Source organism: Trachemys scripta, chromosome 3 (genome assembly GCF_013100865.1).
Source record: "Trachemys scripta elegans isolate TJP31775 chromosome 3, CAS_Tse_1.0, whole genome shotgun sequence".
NCBI lineage: Eukaryota > Metazoa > Chordata > Testudines > Emydidae > Trachemys > Trachemys scripta.
Window position 1 is genome coordinate 77,594,968 of NC_048300.1, and position 19,243 is coordinate 77,614,210.

The 19,243-nt window shown below is 39.3% G+C and overlaps 1 protein-coding gene and 1 long non-coding RNA gene across 3 annotated transcripts in view; one reads left to right on the forward strand and one right to left on the reverse strand.

Annotated features, from left to right (window-relative positions):
- The window catches only part of LOC117874723, a 57,992-nt gene that overhangs the window by 27,584 nt on the left and 11,165 nt on the right, over positions 1-19,243 (forward strand). Inside the window, exons 1-2 of one of the 2 annotated variants that reach the window (XR_004645059.1) lie at positions 1,053-1,563; positions 6,738-6,916. This is a non-coding gene — a long non-coding RNA (uncharacterized LOC117874723). Of the gene's footprint in view, positions 1-1,052; positions 1,564-6,737; positions 6,917-19,243 lie in introns of those variants that run through there. The other variant, XR_004645058.1, reaches the window with a different exon arrangement.
- NUP133 (nucleoporin 133) overlaps positions 1-19,243 on the reverse strand; it is a 58,645-nt gene that overhangs the window by 21,935 nt on the left and 17,467 nt on the right. The window contains exons 10-17 of the mRNA XM_034765125.1: positions 16,533-16,677; positions 14,990-15,147; positions 14,121-14,212; positions 9,659-9,822; positions 7,975-8,069; positions 7,653-7,877; positions 6,400-6,522; positions 2,719-2,818 (exon numbers count right to left, since the gene is read on the reverse strand). Of these exons, the coding sequence (XP_034621016.1) occupies positions 2,719-2,818; positions 6,400-6,522; positions 7,653-7,877; positions 7,975-8,069; positions 9,659-9,822; positions 14,121-14,212; positions 14,990-15,147; positions 16,533-16,677 (1,102 nt within the window). The remainder of the gene's footprint in view (positions 1-2,718; positions 2,819-6,399; positions 6,523-7,652; positions 7,878-7,974; positions 8,070-9,658; positions 9,823-14,120; positions 14,213-14,989; positions 15,148-16,532; positions 16,678-19,243) is intronic.

Genomic DNA, 19,243 nt, shown 5'->3' on the forward strand with positions numbered 1-19,243 from the left:
AAATTGTAACTGATTACAAGAGATTTGATGAGCAGTAGGAAAAAAGATTTCTTTCAATCCAATCAATAACAAAATGAAAAGTTTATATTGGGATTTTTTTGGATCTGTTTTATTTTAACAATTTAATTTAAAAAAGTATAAAGATCAGAAAATATTCTGAGATCCTTGTTATGAGGCACTGCAAACAGCTCTAACTACTACAGGACAGTGGTTATCAAGTTTTAGTCTACCAAACTGTTTGTCACAAGGTTCTGCATGCATCAACATAGCGCACTCCCAACACGCAGAGGCCTTAACCTGCAAATTATTTCCCAGAGTTACTATTCATGCCACTGCTAATTCAGCTGCACTGATGGGTTCCCTGACAAACAAGTCTTCAGTGGTTTCCAGAGATTTTAACCTGTGCCAAGTAAACACTTCTACTGGAGACGCAGCAAATATACATGAGAACAGAATCAAACTAACAAGTGACTTTGAGATTAGAGCAGCAGAGGTTGCAAGAGCGAGGAGGAGAATAAATGTTATGTCCTCTCCCATAGCATAGAACTTTAATAGTAACAACATTCATCACATTAAAACGAGTATTTTCATCTCGTCTTCCTCCTCCTCCTCCTCACATTGCTTCCCCCCCTTGTTCCCTCTGGAGACCTGCTTTGCTGACTGACCTAGTAAGGGAAACTGGGGAAGGTGATCTAGGTCATTTGCAGGAAGAGTGTGAGTAGATCCTAGAGCAGTGCCAGAATGCCCAACAAAGCCAGGGTGGTAAGCCAAATGGATAGAGCTGGGTAGGTGCTGAGGCTCAAAGGTGATGTTTGCCAAGGAACAGGTTGAGGGAGGAGATCTGAACATCTGGAGAAGGGTCCTTCCTTGATGTTATCAAGAAAGAAGAGTATATTTGTCCTACAGGTGGTTATGACCCCTCTCTAATGAGATGGAGAATATTGGTGTTGAAGGCTTGATTTTTTTTGATACTGGGAAAATCAGTGCTGGTAGCACTGGTAACCAAGCTGGTGCTGGTGGCTCAACGTCTGTAGTTGAACTATCTGCTGGTACTGTTGAAGATTTTTGTATCAGTATTGGGTCTGGTACCAAGGTTCTTGGTGACAAGGAGTCATTGCCAGTAATGAGTTTTGGTGTTGGGAGTGGACCTGATTTTGCTTGGAGCTGGGTGGAGCAAAGAATCTGCTCATGCTAGGCAGTCTGAACTGATTAGACTTTTCGGGTCAGTTAACAAGAGTCAGAAAACCCATGACTTTGTTTTGTTTTTTTTTGTTCTCTCTGGGAAGGAGGGCTGCCACATTGAGCCATCCTTAGAAAGTAGCTCAGATCTGCCCTGCCTTGATGTGGTGTAAGTGATACAGGGCTTTGGCACCAAGCGTGCAGCCAGTGCTGAAATCGGTTTGGAGTGTCGAGAGGAGCTGAAAGGATTGATGCCCTTTCCTTGATACAGGTAATGGGAGTATCCACACTCCAAGGGGTGCTGAAGAATGGGTATCCCTGGGAAGAGCATCCCTTTTTGGAGTTTGTGAAGCATTTTCAGAATCTTGTGGACTGCTTCAACAGGTAGAATTTTAACTAACTATCTACGGAGAAGTGGTTCTGATGGAGAAGGACCTGCATACAGAGCAATGATCCAGGACATGGCTGTGGGCCAACCAAGAGTTACCTACCATGCCCAACCAGTTAGCAGACTGAGTCCATTATGTGATGGGCATGGCTCGAAGCCAGATGGTTGGTCTTAGCCATTAAGCAGGGAGAGATCTCAGTTCATAGTAGTCAGAAGAAAAAAAATTAATATACTAAAATAACAGAACACTTAATGGACTGCCAACAGGATAAAAATATCACCTCAAAAACTAACTAGACTAGCTACCTTAATTATCAGTTTAGAAGAAAAGGCACTATGAGGCAGAGTGCAGCAGACACCACAGAGATAAGTCTTCCTGCCAGGGATGGGAACTGGGAACAGAGGTGATCAAAGCCAATCTGATCTATATATGCCTTTGGACATGGGGTCACCATGACATGCAGGACAGACAACGCCAACGCATCCTGCTGTTCGGAAGATTTTGATTTTGGTTACATGAAGCACACGCATACCATAAGAGGGGTCCACATGGACAAAAGCTGGAAGAAAAACTTTAAAATGTTTACATTACAAAACAAAACTTGTTCTGACAAGTTTTCACAGCATTGCATCCTCAAGTAGCAAAGCACAAATACTCAACAAAGCAGCAAAGTGGGCAACTATCAGTTTTTTTACTCTTGACAGGGAGCCCTGAACACTATCTGCCTGTGTTAAACAGAGCAAGATTAATATTTTATGCTTCATTTGAAAGTTACACAAAAAAATCATGATCTTGTCAGCTGGAATCAGGACACCCTAAAAACAAAAATTAGTCCTGCCTCCCAACTTTTGGCACCTTTGTTTTGTAGCCAGATTCTCAGTGTCCAGTGCAACAAGCTTAAAGGAATATCATCAGTAATGGAGAAACCGACCATTCATCAACAAACTAAACCATTAGGTTCTACTATCTATATGGATATCTACATACAAGCTTAGAATAGCGCATAACAGCACTGTCCAGTTTAATATTCACAGTTCGAGCTAACACAAAGACTTCAGAGGATACGGTCAAATGTTCTGAAACACATGAAGAGTATTTGTTAATGTTTTAAAACCGATATTAATTTGCTTAACATTTTCACTATTCTCACCTGTCCATGGAACATATTCAGGTTCTCTTTCCGGGAGCTCTCCTGTTTTATATAAAGAGGCTCTAGACTGGCGATACTGGCTGGCAGCTTGTAGCATATCCTGCACAACATTAAATGGACACCTTAAAATCTGGTCAATTTCCCAAACTTGCCACATTTTCTCTTTCAATCATGTTTTTCCTGTGTCAATATTTTTTCACCCTCTACTGATGCATGCAACTCACAAACAGCAGGAGAGTATGCAGAGGCCTAGCAAGAGCATTAGTGTACATGCCCAGGAGCTGTAAGTTCTCTACTATGCACATATGTTATCAATAGTCTCCCCCAGGCTGCTAGCCATCCTGCTACTTTTAAGGTTCCCATGAAGAGTAGTTCAAGAAGGAAAGTCACCATGTACCCTCAATCCCACCCCAGTACTTCAGCTGCCTTCTGAGATCAGAGGATGTGGCCAACTATCCACCCCCTGTCTAATACTGGTCTTTCTCCCTGCTCCTGTGCTCTGCTGCAGTTCATGGCAATCACTTCATCATCTCCTTCCTGCTAAAGGGATGAGAAGCAAAGGTGGCAATCCCCCACAAGGCTCCCACTTCCATGCTGGTTTCCAGAGACTATTAAGGGTTCCACCAGGAAATGGAGCCCCCCCCATTACTATTTTACACTAATTTCAGTGCTTCCCAGCTCTGTGAAGGGGTTCGTCTTGCCACCTTGAGGTCTATGGAGGCTTCCAAACTCCTTCAGACCCATTAAAAGATCTGGTGGTGATCGTGAGACTAAGTGCATCTCCTTCCACCTTTCTTCCGGATCCATTGTAAGGTAAAGAGGGGTAGTTAAAACCAACATGACCTTGCTTTTCATTACTTTCCTTTCTGCCACCCTGCAGTAGTTTGGGAAAGGAGACTTTCCAAGCCCCATATACTGAAACAGCAACACTTTATGATTTGCTGTTACTGTTAAGCAGACTCTTAAAATGCCTGAAGAAATATGTGCATTATAAGCTCTTCCAGAACAGTGCTTGAGTGTGTGATGATATGTTCTTGTTCATGAGACCAGGAAGAAGTGAAACTGACCAATACAGAGGTACACCTTTACACAAAGCTCTGTCAAATGGGCAAACTGGGGGGGAGGGGAACAAATCAGGAAAAATGTTTGAGCTCTAGTAATTGGGCAGGACAGATGTAGTGGAACAAAAGGGAACTGAGACTGAATCAGATCATCAGGACCATCATAACAAAGAGAACAAATCCAAGATTAGACTCCTGGGACTTAACAGGGAGAAAGAAGGCAAAAGTGGGCGATTTGACACATTTCTGGGGTCAGTGCCTCTGATTTTCTGGGACTTGAGCTGCCTAAACACTTGGTTTCTGCCAGAATTCTGAGAGAAATTGGCTCTCAAGGTAATATTCTCATACCCAAAATCACATATAGTTCACTACAGTTGTGTTACTCTGTTCTGACAATATCTTGGAATGTGATTCTATATTTCTGGACTATATCCATGCCAGCCTAGAAAGTTCAGTAAGCTTTTATCTAGTATGACACTTCTAGGAGTGGAGACGAAAAATCATAATTAATCAGATGATGGACATTAACTTCATGTAACGTAGTCAGAATGAGGCATGCCTTGTGTTGGCACTGCTGGATGGATTAAATGTGGATTAAGTTGTTTTGGATATTTTCCCTTTTGTGCCATTAACAAGGTCATATTCAGTGTTTTGTCCCTCTTGTCAAGAGAGAGATACTACTATATTTGTATAGACTAGTACTGAATGTATACGGAGTGTGACAAGCAACTGATGAGTTTTATTTTTCCCGTTCGTGAATTTCCCTACGTATTTCCTTTTTTACACTGTGCTTGGATACTGCAAGGAAGACGAGGCACCTAACGGATCCTTCGTAAAACTTGTTTTGTGCACTTTCATATTAATTAATGGGTAGTTCTTCTATTTGGCCAACTTGTCTATGAGAACTACCCATGTTACTGTACTGAGCAGTAGTCAAGGATTTCCCATGACTGAATCCAGCACCACAAATAATTCCTGTACTATACCTGAAACCATCTAACTCTACCAATTTCACTTCTTTTAATATTAGTAGTACTCATTTATTATTAAACAACTAATACATATATTCCATGGTTTTTGTTCAGCCAAGAAATGCAAATTACTGTTTTCTGTATTTTTCACCCTCTCTCTCCACTCTGCCCTTCCAATATTTGGGCTGGCTGAAGTAAAAGCCTTGTTGAAAAGGGTTCCATATATGGCACTGGGTTTTGTTTTGTTTTCTTAACTCTTGCAACTTATTAATTTCTACTACAGACTGAGCAGGTCCAGAAGTTTACATGATTCTATTAGTAATATCCATATAATAAAATCCTACATTACACATTCTTTATTAGTATCTTGATATTCTTGCACATGGCATTTGATATTTAAATAGCCTAAAATAGCCATAAAGGACAAAAATAAAATTAGATTTGCGAAGTCAAAGTATTTCTTGCAGTTTCCTATCCAGATGTGCCTTCTTTATTGAATTTGTTTTCAACATTGCAAGGTCCTTTTTCTTATTAATCAGGTGGGAAAACTGACATACAATTACTTCACTTAGGAAAGAAAAATCAAATGCAAAATTACAAAATGGATACTAACTGGTAAGGAGGATAGCACTGCTGAAAAGGATCTGGGGGTTAATAGCAGATCACAAATTCAGTATGAGTCAACAATGTAATGTAGTTGCAAAAAAGGCTAATCTAATTTGAGGTATATTGACAGAGTGTTGTATATAGGACACAGAAGGTAATTGTCCTGCTCTATCCAGCCCTTGTGGTGCTCAGCACTGGCCTCAGCTGGAGTACTGTGGCCAGTTCTGGGCACCACTCTTCAGGGAAGATGTGGACAAATTTAGGAGAGCCCAGAGGAGAGCAACAAAAATGATAAAAGGTTTAGAAAACCTGACCTATGAAGAAATGTTAACAGTCTTCAAATACACCTCTACCCCGATATAACACGGCCCGATATAACATAAATTCGGATACAACGCGGTAAAGCAGCGCTCCGGGGGAGGGGAGGGGGCGGGACTGTGCACTCCGGCGGATCAAAGCAAGTTCGATATAAAGCGGTTTCACCTATAATGCGGTAAGATTTTTTGGCTCCCGAGGACAGCGTTATATCAGGGTAGAGGTGTATGTTAAGGGCCGTTATAAATGACAGATCAATTGTTCTCCATGTTCACTGAAGGTAGGCCAAGAAGTAATGGGCTTAATCTGCAACAAGGGAGATTTAGGTTAGATATTAGCAAAAACTTTCCAACTGTAAGGGTAGTTAAGTTCTGGAATAGACATCCAAGGGAGTTTGTGGAATCCCCATCATTGGGGGTTTTAAAAACAGGTTGCACAAACACCTATCAGCAATGGTCTAGGTTTACTTGATCCTGCCTCAGAGCAGTGGGTTGGACTTGATGATTTCTCAAGGTCCCTTCCAGTCCTACATTTCTATAATTCTATATTCAGAAATAATTCTTATGTTTTCTTTATTTCTCTTTCCTGTTCTTTATGAAACAATACTGCATTCTCGACAACTTTCCCTTGCTTACTAATACTCAGAAAAGTAGGGTTGGACTCAACTTGCTAAATTCTGGTCTTGGTTTTTTTCTGGAGTGTTTCGCTTAATCAATGTAATTTGATACCTTTATGATGTTATTCACGTCAACAACTATCTGGGCCCACTCAATGGATTCAATTGGTGTATCCTTCAAGATTTGCTCCTCATGATCTAATAAGCATTCAAAGATTGTATCTATCTGGGATACCTGTAAAACATACAAAAATATTTGCACTGAACACAAGCCTACCCATTATCAGGTGATGTGTGACAGCCAAATGATTACTATCTATGAAAATATTGAAGTATTAACAGGATCTTGATTAAACAGCCTACTGGAATACAAAAAAGTATTAAACATTTATATGGATATTGAAAACATCCAGTTATTTTAGTTGATTTTGTTGTTGTTGTTTTTTTAAGGGTTATAAGCCCTCTCGCTTCTGGACACAAGCCAATTGGGTTAGGAAGAAACTCCCCATATGTGCAGGTTTTTCCATGATTGTCCATTATGGGGCTCCTTGTGCCTTCTTCTGAAACATGTGGTACTGACTACTGTCAGGAAAAGGGTAATGGACTACACGGACAACTGTTTCAATCAGGTATCACAATTCCTATTACTTATTTATTTTCTCCACAGCTAACACCAGTTCTCACCTCTCCTAGGGAGAAATCAGTCACTAGTTATTAATACTCTGTACATAATTAATCTAAAACTAAATCTAAACATTTTATTGCACATTGTTAAGATGAAATAGAGGAAATTAATGTAAACTAGACAACTGGAATGTAGTACAACTGGAATGTTTGCCTTAAAAATGTAATTGATTGATTGGATTAGACATACTGCATCAGAGAGGACAATATATTATAGTGAAAGGCACTGAGTGGTTACGACTCATTCCAGGAAGGGAATGAAGAGATGAGGACATGTTTTGCTAGCTTTATGAGAAAGAGACCTACCTAGATGGCATTAGTGTCCTTCAGTGCTCTCCTGTAACATGGCAATCCTAGCATACAATTCTCTGATGAGAAGGGAAAACATGGCAGTCTTTTCATCCTTCCTATAGCTGAACTGGTTGGAGATCAGATTAATTTTACTCTAGCTATGTGATGTCAATCAGGATTCATACTTTAGTTGCAGATGCATGCAAAAAGTTATGTTTTAAAATGAGAGAAAATGCTACCAATAAAGTTTTAACAGGAGAATTCTGGGAAGTTAAATTTGTTTTAGAAGAATAAAGTCTTATTTTACACATTAATGTATTTCAGTTTTTACAACATAGCAATTCATCATGAAAAGGGTTCCAATTAATCAAGGAAACTTCCTTGTCTTACCTCTCTAAAGAAAACATCTGCAGGGGTAAGACTTTGTGGAATATCACATTCCCTTTTGTTTAAAGCAATCAATATAGCGGTGTTCACCAAGTCTGGCAGTCTGGAGTGGTGGTTCTTGAGAACAATGGCTGCTGCTAACTTTTCTGCATGTTCACAGAGCAACAATCGAGTTGTCATTGGCATCCCTCTTACTGGAAAACTGCCCAGACATTCAAATAAGCCAACCTTTTATTAAAAAAAAATGTTAAGCAATGTGCAAAAAATGATTAATATAATATAAAAAAATATAAGTGTTCATGCCAGCAGAATTTTAGGACCTTACCTGATGAAGAAAGTCAATGAAGAAAGAATGGGCTTTCGTCTTATCCTCCAACTGATGAAGGAGAATAAGGGATGTATTGCTGAAACCAGCTGCTTCTGAAAAGAGTGTGTGTGTGAAGACAAGATTTTTAACTAAGAGCACTTTTTTTAAAAGTCCATGGTATTGCAAGCTGGAATTTAAGATCTCTTACATTTTGCAGCTTTTCTGTCTTCAATTATTACAAAAAAATGAACAAAAGCAAACCCTTGGGAAAAATAACTTATTTGATACTAACAAAAACTGATACACAAAGACTGGACTTTTTTTTTTTTTTTTTTTAAATCAGATCACCTTGTTTTGATCTTAAGAGACTGAAAATACAACTTAAAACTAAGTTTTTGTAATATAAATAAAACAAATATATAAATATGGAAGACAGACAACATCAAAATGAAGATAACTATCTGAATCCTGATTAAAGGGTTTATTAAAGACCTAATACACCTCCATCACTGCACAGATTTTACACTCCATGCACATATGGGCTTAGCAAAGCAAAAAGAAATTGCTCCCTCTTCTTCACCCCCGGATGTAGCCATATATTGCTGTTTTAAATATGGTTGGCCCAAGCTCACTCCTTTCCCTCAGGATTTGAATCCGAGGATCCTGATAAAATTTTTATACAAAGGAGCAAAGACTTTAAGGAACCAGTGAGTGGAGTGGAAGCTTCTTTGGGTATATCTGTGTGTTTGATATCCCAGTAGGGCTCCACTGTACCTTTTTATTGCTTTAGAATTCTCACAACTTCTACATACTCTATTATCAGAAGACTGCTAAGATGTGAAACTCACAAGAACAGTTGCGTCTGCAGTTTCCATCATGTGTAGGCTTATCAGAATTTTATTTTTATTTTCAAGTATTTATTGATTAATCAACTCCAGTTTTTGCACTAACAGGAAATCAGTTCAGATAATGCATTCATAACATAATGGCTATTTTTCAATATGTTGTGAATCTTTAAAGATTTAGTATTTGATATTTCATAATTTCTTATAGATTGCCAGGTAGAAATGATAGCAAAAAAAAGCATCAGTTGGCCATACATGCTACATATAAAACTTCCAGCCAAGTCCATGCTCAGCTCTGGGCAACTGCTGCCTGGAGATATAAAGGAAGGTCTCTTCTCATGGGTAGTTACTCAGGACACGTGATCAGAAGGTGGCTTGCTTCAGTGCTTCACCTACACCAGATTCCTCCGGCGGGGGTTGGGGAGGTAAGAAAGTGTCACTTAGCCTTTGCATGTAACTTCCCCCTGCAGCAACTGCTACTCTCCTCTCTTCTTAGCATTACTAGAGAAACAGCAGCACTAAAAGGAGTGAAAAGGAGCTATTTAGAGTAGAGGTTGCCACGCAGAAACAGTGGTCAAAGGCAAAAGGCTCTTTACCCCCATGAAAGTATACTCGAGAGCGCATAGGAAAAATTGTGGGGAGGCTGTTGGTGATTAGTTTGGGAAGAGGGAGTGAGGGTAGGAAAGAAAGGTCAAAGCGGTGCAATCAATGCAAGTTGTTGAATACTAAGCAATCCACAAGTCCCAAAAATTGCCTTCACTTCATGGAGCATAGGGCTTACCTTATGATTTACTTTTTAAGCAGAATACTGTGCACAACTTCCCACATATAAAACCCCAAATAATATTAAGCCTTACCCTCTGGTACAGATTCAGCCCATCGTGGGTCAGATGCAGGGTAATCATCCACTAAGTCTACACTGATCTGAATTACAGCTCTATCCAGTTCAGTATCAGAATCCAGGTCTGCATTTGGTGGAAAGAGCTCAACAACCATGCTCTGTGCACTGATTACATCTTTTCTGAAATAAAAGAGAAAGGCTGCATAAAACAAAGTGTAATCAAAAATGGCCAGAATGTTAAAAATTCTCACAACCAGCAGTTTTTTCTACTATACTTTTTATTAAATATGTAGGTTATAATCACTAACACTGTTTGTACTGACCACCTTTAACCTGAGTTTTTAAAAAGCATCTTAGTATAATTACCTATTTCAAAGGGGTATTATCTATTTTATTGATGGGTAAGTAATTTGCAGTCACTTTTGACCCAAAAAACCCTGATGTTTAGCTATGCATGCTGAATGCCTTTCCAGTAGCCAAGCTAACAGGAGCGGTCGACACAATATTTTAACTAAAAAAAATGTATGTGCCGAATGTTCCTCTTGGCTTGCTATTGGGGCCTAGTAGCAGTTGCAGATGGTCCACATGACGTTGTAGGCAATCTCATCATACCATCTCCTCCATACATTTATCAAGCGCAAGCTTGAAGCCAGTTAGGTTTTTTGCCCTCACTGCTCCCGTTAGAAGGCTATTCCAGAATTTCACTCTTCTTATGGTTAGATACCTTTGTCTAATTTCAAGCCTAAACTTGTTGATGCCCAGTTTATATCCATTTGTTCTTGTGACAACACCACCACTTAACTTTAATAACTCCTCTCTCTCCCTGGCATTTACTCCTCTGATATACTTATAGAGAACAATCATATCTCCCCTCAGCCTTCATTTGGTTAGGCTAAACAAGTCAAGCTCGTTGAGTCTCTTCTCATAAGGTAGGGTTTCCATTCCCCTTATCCTAGAAGCCTCTCTCTGCACCTGTTCCAGTTCGAATTCATCTTTCTTAAACATAGGAGACCAGAATTTCACACAGTATTTTCATGGCTGCATCCCATTGGCAGCTCATAGTCATCCTGTGATCAAACAATACACCCAAGTCTTTCTCCTCCTCTGTTGCCTCCAACTAATACGTCCCCAGCTTATAGCAAAAATTCTTGTTAGCTCTTACGTGCATGACTTTGCACTATTACATCTCATCCCATTTCTATTATTCTTGTTTTCAAGGTCCTCCTCATCTTCTTGTATATTCCAGTCCTCCTCCATGTTGGCAATACCTCCCAACTTTGTGTCATCTGCAAATTTTATTAGCACAATCCCACTTTTTGTGCCAAGGTCATTAATAAAAATGTTAAATAAGACTGGTCCCAAGATCGATCCCTGAGAAATTCCACTAGTAAACTCCCTCCAGACTAACAGTTCACCTTTCAATATGACCCGTTGTAGTCTCCCCCTTAATCAGTTTCTTGTCCACCTTTCAATTCTCACATTTATCTCATCTTCTCCAATTTAATAATTTCCCATATGGAACTGTATCAGACGTCTTACTGATATCCAGATAGATTGGATCTACTGCATTTCTTTTGTCTAAAAAAATCAGTTATCTTCTCAAAGAAAGAGATCAGGTTGGTCTGGCAAAATTCAACTTTTGTAAAACCATGTTGTATTTTATCCCAAATACCGTTTACCTCCATATCATTAACTACTTTCTCTTTCAACATTTGTTCCAAGATCTTGCATACAACTGAGGTATGACTAACAGACCTGCAGTTTCCCAGATCACCTTTTCCCCCTGTTTTGCCTAGAGGGGAAATCCTCTGTGTTTAAAATCTTTTTGTTACCCTGTAAAGTTATCTTCCATCCTGATTTTACAGAGGTGATTCTTTCATTTTTTTAAAATAAATTTCTTTTAAGAACCTGATTGTTTTTCGGTGTCCTAAAGACCCAGGGGGTTTGATCTGTGCTATTGGTTAGAATATTATTCTCAAGCCTCCCCAGGAAAGGGGGTGTAGAGGCTTGGGAGGATATTTTGTGGGAGGTAGGGATCCAAGTGGCCCTCCCTTAATGTTTGTTTAAATCACTTGGTGGTGGCAGCGATACTAAGGGTAAGGAAGAAATTTGTGCCTTGGGGAAGTTTTTAACCTAAGCTGGTAGAAATAAACTTAGGGGGTCTTTCATGAGGGTCCCCACATCTGTACCCTAAAGTTTAAAGTGGGGAGGAAACCCTAACATAGGTACTATATTAGCAATTCTCCAGTCATAGGGTACAACCGCCAAGTTTAAGGATTCATTAAAAATCCTTGCCACTGGGCTTGCAATTTCATGTGCCAGTTCCTTTAATATTCTTCGATGGAGATTATTTGGGGCCCCTGATTTGGTCCCATTAAGCTGTTTGAGTTTGACTTACATGTCAGAAGTAGTCATTTCTACTTTCATATCCTTGTTTCCATAAGCCACCCTGCACTACTCCCAAATTCCTCATTACCCTTATTAAAAACTGAGGCAAAGTATTTGTTTAGTTGTCACATACCATGGCTCAGATTATCCATTCCTTCTCATATCTGGTACCATTTGATCCAATAACATCTTTCTCCAAATAATGGCTCACTTTCACGCGGTTTAGCTCATCACAGCTTCCATTTACCATTCCTAGTTTGCACCCTCACCTCTTCACCCTGTCCTTCCAACTCTCATCAAATCATACCTCCTCTTATCTTCAGTCTCTTAACTGCCATCTTCCTCTTATCCCCTTCCTTCAGTTTCTCTACAGCTGCTTCCTACTCTCCTTCCTCCAAAAACACTACTAACCCAGTAATCTATTGTATACCCCCATATCCTTTAATCATCTTCCCTTTTCCTGCATTATCCTGCAAAACCATGTCTCATTCTACAATTTATTTCCCACTCTAGCACTGGCTCTCTCTCCGACCCTGGCACCATCCTCTGATGGTGATTTCTCCTCCCAGCTGCCCAGGTGGCAGCTGTGTTTGTTGCTCTCCTGCCAGTTCCAACAATTCCTCACTTTCCCCTTCCTTTCTGAAGTACACACCTAACTATCCACCCATCCCTTCTTGCCACTGCTGTCATTCATCATTCCAGCTTGCTCTCTCACTCTTCTCCTTTCTCTCCACCTAACTCTTGACTCTCTTCCTAGTTCCACACCATTAACCTTCAGTTTCAGCTTCCATGTTGGTGAGCCTCACTGTTTCATGTTCTCTTACTAATACCCTTGCTCAACCTGCTGTCACAAATCAATTCCCCCATTAACCTCCATGGTTGCAACTTTCTACACCAAGAATTGAGCTCAATGATTTCTCTCTTCCCGGACTAATTCATGTCCTCCTCCTTGTATTTAAGGATCTCCACAACTCAATTTCTTATCTCTCTACTTCGCCTGACAGTCCCCTTCATGCACTTCTCCCACACAAATCTCTGTCTTTCTCATGCAGCCCCTTATGCCTGGAACCCTCTTTCTGACTCTCTATTCCATGCCTCCATCCTCTCTTCAAAGTCCTTTCTCCAACCTCAATTATTCTAGGAGGCTTAGTTTTATAGATTATAGATTACTATATTCTTTCTATTCTAATATAAAAAATGTAAGTCTGCAGCCCTGAAGACATCTGCACAAATCACTAAGCAAACAAACTTACTGTTTTCACCCTTGGGTCACTCCACCCTTTCCAGTGTTTATCTCCTCCGCTTGTTTTTGTCAATTTAGATCACACATTTATCAGGGCAATGACTATGTTTTGAGAAGCATCATGCACATTCATGGCACTATGTAAAAAATATCTTCTAAAGTAATACTGAAAATTGTCCATTTAAATGTAAATAAAATAGTCAGGATTTTTCCATTCTTCCCTAACTTTCTTCATCAATGCCAGTTACTGAGAGGACAAACAAAATTTTAAGCTTAAAATAGCTTTACTTTGTGTCAATCAGATCATTAATACCAGCTCTGGCAGGTTATAGCTGTAAAAATGACTATACAAGTCTGCTCATTTCTAACATGGATCACTGCCTAGGTGGTCCAAAAATGCCAATTATTTCATGCGATAATTTTTTTAAAAAATTGGTTCTTTTTACAAAATCTCATGTGATTTTTTTAACCACAAAAAACTAAAAACTGAAAAATGTTTTTGAAAACCAAACAACATTTTTACCAATTTTTTGTGGGGTTTTTTTGTTTGTTTGTGTTGGGTTATTTTGGGGCTGTGGGATGTGTGTGTTGAAAATCCAGACAAATTCAACCAAAACGAAAAGCATTTCAGGGAAAATAAAATAGCTAGTCAAAAAAAAAATTGTCAATAACAATTTACTCAACAGTGTCCAAGGTGTGCACACACTTTTCTAGAAAAGGAATATATTAAATATGAGTCCATGGTGATTTTTAATTAATCAGCATGAATTTTATTTTTATCAAGAGAATCCCTTAATTAAAAACAAACTTGCCCTCTCTAGTAAATCAACATAGTGACTCCTCATACCTGCAGTACTGCAGAAAAGCAGCTTTCAGTAATTTAGTTTTATCCTCTTGTGCTATAATCTCCATTCTACTGGTAGCATCAAATGCAGAACCCTGAAATGTAAAGTAAAAATTCAGACCGAAGGACACATAGGCAAATACAAACCTCATTATGGAAGGAAAGTAATCTTTCTAAAATAACAGTGGTTTAGGATTATAATAGACAGGCCAAATCTAAAGTTTTTATTCCTGTGGGATGTTCTTGCTGATCACAACAACAACAAAAGAGACTGGGGGCAAAGGTAACAGGATCACAGTTCAGAAGCTGTACAGATTGATCTAGCCAAAGTAATGGTCATGAGATTCCCTCCATTATGAGGTACTACTACAGCAACTGATCCTAGAGGGTAAGACAAATGGGATAATGACCAATTCATTCTTAATTATTAGCTAACTAAAGAACTGGTCAGCCCCATACTAAAAGCCCAGCTTTCCATCCCTCTCTAAAAAATTTTGGGCAAAAGATTCTACTTTAGAAAAATGTTCTTGACAAGGTAACTCATCTGAGATTTTAAGTAAATGTATATTGTATAAAAGTTAAATATGGACATGTGAAAAAACTTTTTTCCAGTCTAAAAAGAGTTGGTAACTTGATAAAAAAGTAGAATTAAAGTAGCACATTATTCAAATGAGTAGAGCTGGCTGACAAATATCAATTTGACTGGGAATTTCAAAATATTGTAAAAACTGTTTTGGGTTTTGAAAATTTGTTTTCAGTTAGATCTACACAAAAGTTAAAATTTTCTGTGAATGAAATTGTGAAGGTGAGTGAACTCTAGGCACACTTTCTTTTTGCGTTACGAGGTTTTGAATTTTCATACTAAATATTACCTCATTGTTTGGTCCAGTTACAGAAGATGACAGGGAATCCTCAAGGTCTTCAGGAAGCACAGACACATTTTCCCTAGAAAAGATGGCCACAAGCCCACTTTTTCTGGTGAAAAAAATGGGAACTCCAGTGTAAGAACCTGCTCCTAAAATGCTATCACCTAACGGGAAGGAAAAACAAGACATTTAATAAATAAAATGATCATATAATGCTGCATTCATAGCTTGATCTTCAAGTAGACATTTACTACATTTTCCCATGAACCAGCTAACAGCAGTACTTCACAACAGATTTGATCATTCAAACAAACGATAAGACCCACTGCAGATTACCAAATGATATGAGGTAATAACTAAGCAAACAAACCTAATTTTAGAAAAAATGCAAAGCACAGATTCATAAAATATTCTCACATATTAAAGTAAGTCCAGCTTTACTTCATGTTATACACCATACTATCCTAGTAAAAGAACTGTCCTATAAAATATTAATAGCAGACCTCACTACAGTGGTCTACTCAAATCTTTGATGAGAAGTGGAATTAAATTTTCAGGTGGAGAGAGACTTGTTTGGTTTGCAGAGAAGCCTTCCTCTGCAACATGGGTTTAAACCAGCAAGTGACATGTGTAAATGGTGGATTCTCTGTAACTTGAAGTCTTTAAATCATGATTTGAGGACTTCAATAACTCAGCCAGAGTTTAGGGATCTATTACAGGAGTGGGTGGGTGAGCGAGCTTCTGTGGCCTGCAATGTGCAAGAGGTCATGATCATGATGGTTCGTTCTGACCTTAAAGTCTATGAGTCTATCAGAATAAGCAAGATTTGGTGGTATTTAAAAATAGGGCTCCTATGTACAGTTACACAGTATCATCTTATTTTCGTTTTCTGTCTCCTGTCAAGTGAGTTTCAATCCCATTTTTAGAGTAAAATCCCAGACTTTTTGCAAGCAGTATATCAATAAAAATATACTCAGCACTTATATGTATGTGTGTATATACACCTCTACCCTGATATAACACAACCCGATATAACACGAATTCAGATATAATGCTGTAAAGCCGCGCTGAGGGGTGGGGTTGGGAGGGCGCTGCATGCTCTGGCGGATGAAACCAAGTTCGATATAACACGGTTTCATCTATAACGCGGTAAGATTTTTTGGCTCCCGAGGACAGCGTTATATTGGGGTAGAGGTGTATATATTCAAAATTGTTTGCACAACCAACTTATCATTACACATTTCACACACAGGGAAGCTAAAGCAAAGTAGTGAAGTGACTAGCTGCAGGCCAGAGAAAGAACTAGCAGCAACAACTAACATTAGAGTTCAGACCTTTGACTGCCAAACCTTTGTTCATTCCATCAACCCATGCTGCCTCAATCTTTAGTTTTGAGGTAACTGGGGATCCTTGAATGAAGGAACAGAATGCCAAAATATATGGCTCAATCTAAATACAGTTTGGAAATAATTAAAATCAATGAAGAAAAATTTTGTCAATATGGTTAACTAAGTGAATTAATACAAATTAAGTTTCCTATTGCTATTACCTTGTGCACCAAAAAAAATTTTCTCCTGTGGTAAAGAAATTCTTCCAGTTCCAGTTGAACAAGCAAAGACCTCATCTTCAGTATACAGGTAGGCAGCATGGCTAAAGAAGTCTGGGACCACGAAACAGCACATCAGTTCTTCAGACTACAAGTGTCCAGAAGAATGGCAGAATATACAAATAAACAATATTTAACACTTAATACAGCACTTTAAAAATGTTCAAAAAGTTCTACAAACATGAATATCTGCCTTTTCTTAATTTTAACATGACAGACACATCTATCACAAATGTATTTTAAAAGGATCCCTATTTCTATTTCTAATTTTCTCTGAATATTTAAGATCTGTTTTGTCACCTGCTAACTCCAAAAGAGATGGAGGTATATTTTCACCAGAATAGAAAAGAGGTGAACAAATCAGTAATTCAGTAGCCATTAGACACTCCTCCTAATGCAAGAACCAATTTTAAAATTGACACCATGGAAAAAATATCAGCCATATAAAGTTAGGTCAAAGCTAATATTCATAAAAGCTTAATTAAAGAGACATTGACACTTCATGAAACATTTTTTGTGAAGTGTCAGATGAGTAAGCAAATATACTTTAAGCACACTTTGTGGATTTCTGTTAGAAATCTGCAGTACATCTGTAACTAAAGATTTGATTGCTGAAAACTAGGTATAGATGGGTTTAATTATCAAAGATATTCAAGATTATTAGTATTAGAGAGGCTAGTAAAACAGACTGATGTATCAAATAACAGAGTGTATACATTTTTTAAAAGCTAAGATTCTGAGCAAAAAAAAAACCCCAGGCAGAAGCCAGTAAATTTAAATTCAAAGCTGGTCTGGTTTTTCTGTTCTTATCAAAAGCATGAGGTTCTAAAATATCAACAAGCCAGACAGCAGCGGAGGCAAAGCCTCTTTTTTGAGCGGATGATTGCATCTGAGGGGGAAAGAAGGATATGTATATTGGGGATACTAGATGGAATTCAGAACCTTCAGCTGGCTTTGCTGAGCATCAGTACAAGGTATAAAAAAAAAAAATAAAGAAGCAACTGGAGATTAGAAAATTAGTTCAGTATATACAGCACAAGATACCGTATAAAACAATCTACAGCAGTGATACTGAAACTGAGGCTCACAAGCCACAAGTGGCTCTTTAAAAGAGTCTACTGCAGCTCTTTGCAGTACATGATATTAAAACACTGATTTAATTATTAACCAATCAGGATGCTTTTACTATGTTATTAACCAACTGTAGCTGATAAAATAATACTTGGTCAGTCATTTTGCTGTGAGAATAATATTTATTTCCCCGTCATACTGTTTAAATATATAGTACTATAGTAAATGAAACAATGAATTCACACTACTGAGGCTCTTTTAGGGTAATGTTGATTGCTAATCTGGCTCCTGAACTACTAAGGTCTGAATATCACTGATTAACGGCATATAAATCCATGTAATCAGGTAATGCCCAAATCACACAAAAGATTCATTTTAAAATAAAGACAAGAAGATTCCCATCTGGCTGAAATACTTTTCAAGTATCCTTTTTTCTTCTTACTCAGTATTATTTAACTGCTTTAAAAGCTCTAAAAAGACAATGATCAAGCTTTAAAATTAAAAGCTATCTCAACAATAGCTTTTAACCTCTAAGTCAGGGATTCTCAACTTTTTTCTTTCTGAGGCCCCCCAACATGTTATAAAAACTCCAGGGCCCAGTGTGGGGGGACTTGGGGCTCCAGCCGCCAGGCAGGAGAGTCCTCACGCATAGGTGTAGTTTGACTTCTATGGGGGGAGGGAGGGGGCCAGGAAGGGAGTGCCACTCACCTCAGCAGGCCACCCAGCCTGTCTGGGTTGTGTGGAAGAGGGGGTGCAACCAAACATTATAACTCAAAGGGGGGTGGCTCAGCTCAAAAAGTTTGAAAACCGTTCAGAGGGCAGGAGGTAGCTAGGTGTTGTGTGCAGGCGGGGTGGTAGCTCAGAGTGCAGGGAGAGAGGTAGCTAGTGGCTATGTGTGCCCAGAGTGCCTCCCCACCCTGCGGTCGCTGCTATCCTTTACCAGCTGAGTGAGCAGTCAAAGGGGGCTGGGAGCTGAGGAGCAGCCGCACCCCAGGCACCAGCAACAGGAGGAGGAAACAGGGGAACACCATGGAGTAACCGCTGCCCCACACTGCCCGGCTCCAGCTTCCAACCTGGCCAAGGGCGGGGCGGGCCTCAGGGGTCTGGGGGAGAGAAGTGGGGGGGTGGGCATGGAGCTGCCCCCGTGACTTCCCTGCTCTGGGTAAGGCACTGCAGTTTGGGGGGCCAAATCCGCCCATGGACTCAGGGCATTAGCCTCAGGGGGAGTGCCAGAGCACCAGGGCTTTGGTCCCATGGGGGGCACCAGGGCTCGGGACTTTGGCCATGGGTCCTGCAGCCCTCCTGAAATGGCTCATGGACCCCCAGGGCACCAAAGACCCCCAGTTGAGAACCGCTGCTTTAAGTTTTACTCTTAACTTTTCTGTATTTGCTGTCCATTTTCAGCAAAATTTCTTCAGCCTTCTCCTTCAGATTCAAGACACTGAGGATGAATTACTTCATAATTCATGCAAAATTGATTTTATAATAAAGCTGCTTACAACAGAGAGATAGATGGCGGTATGTAGAGGGCAAGATAGTAAACCTAAACAATAGGAAATATCTCAGCAATAACACTAGTGAAA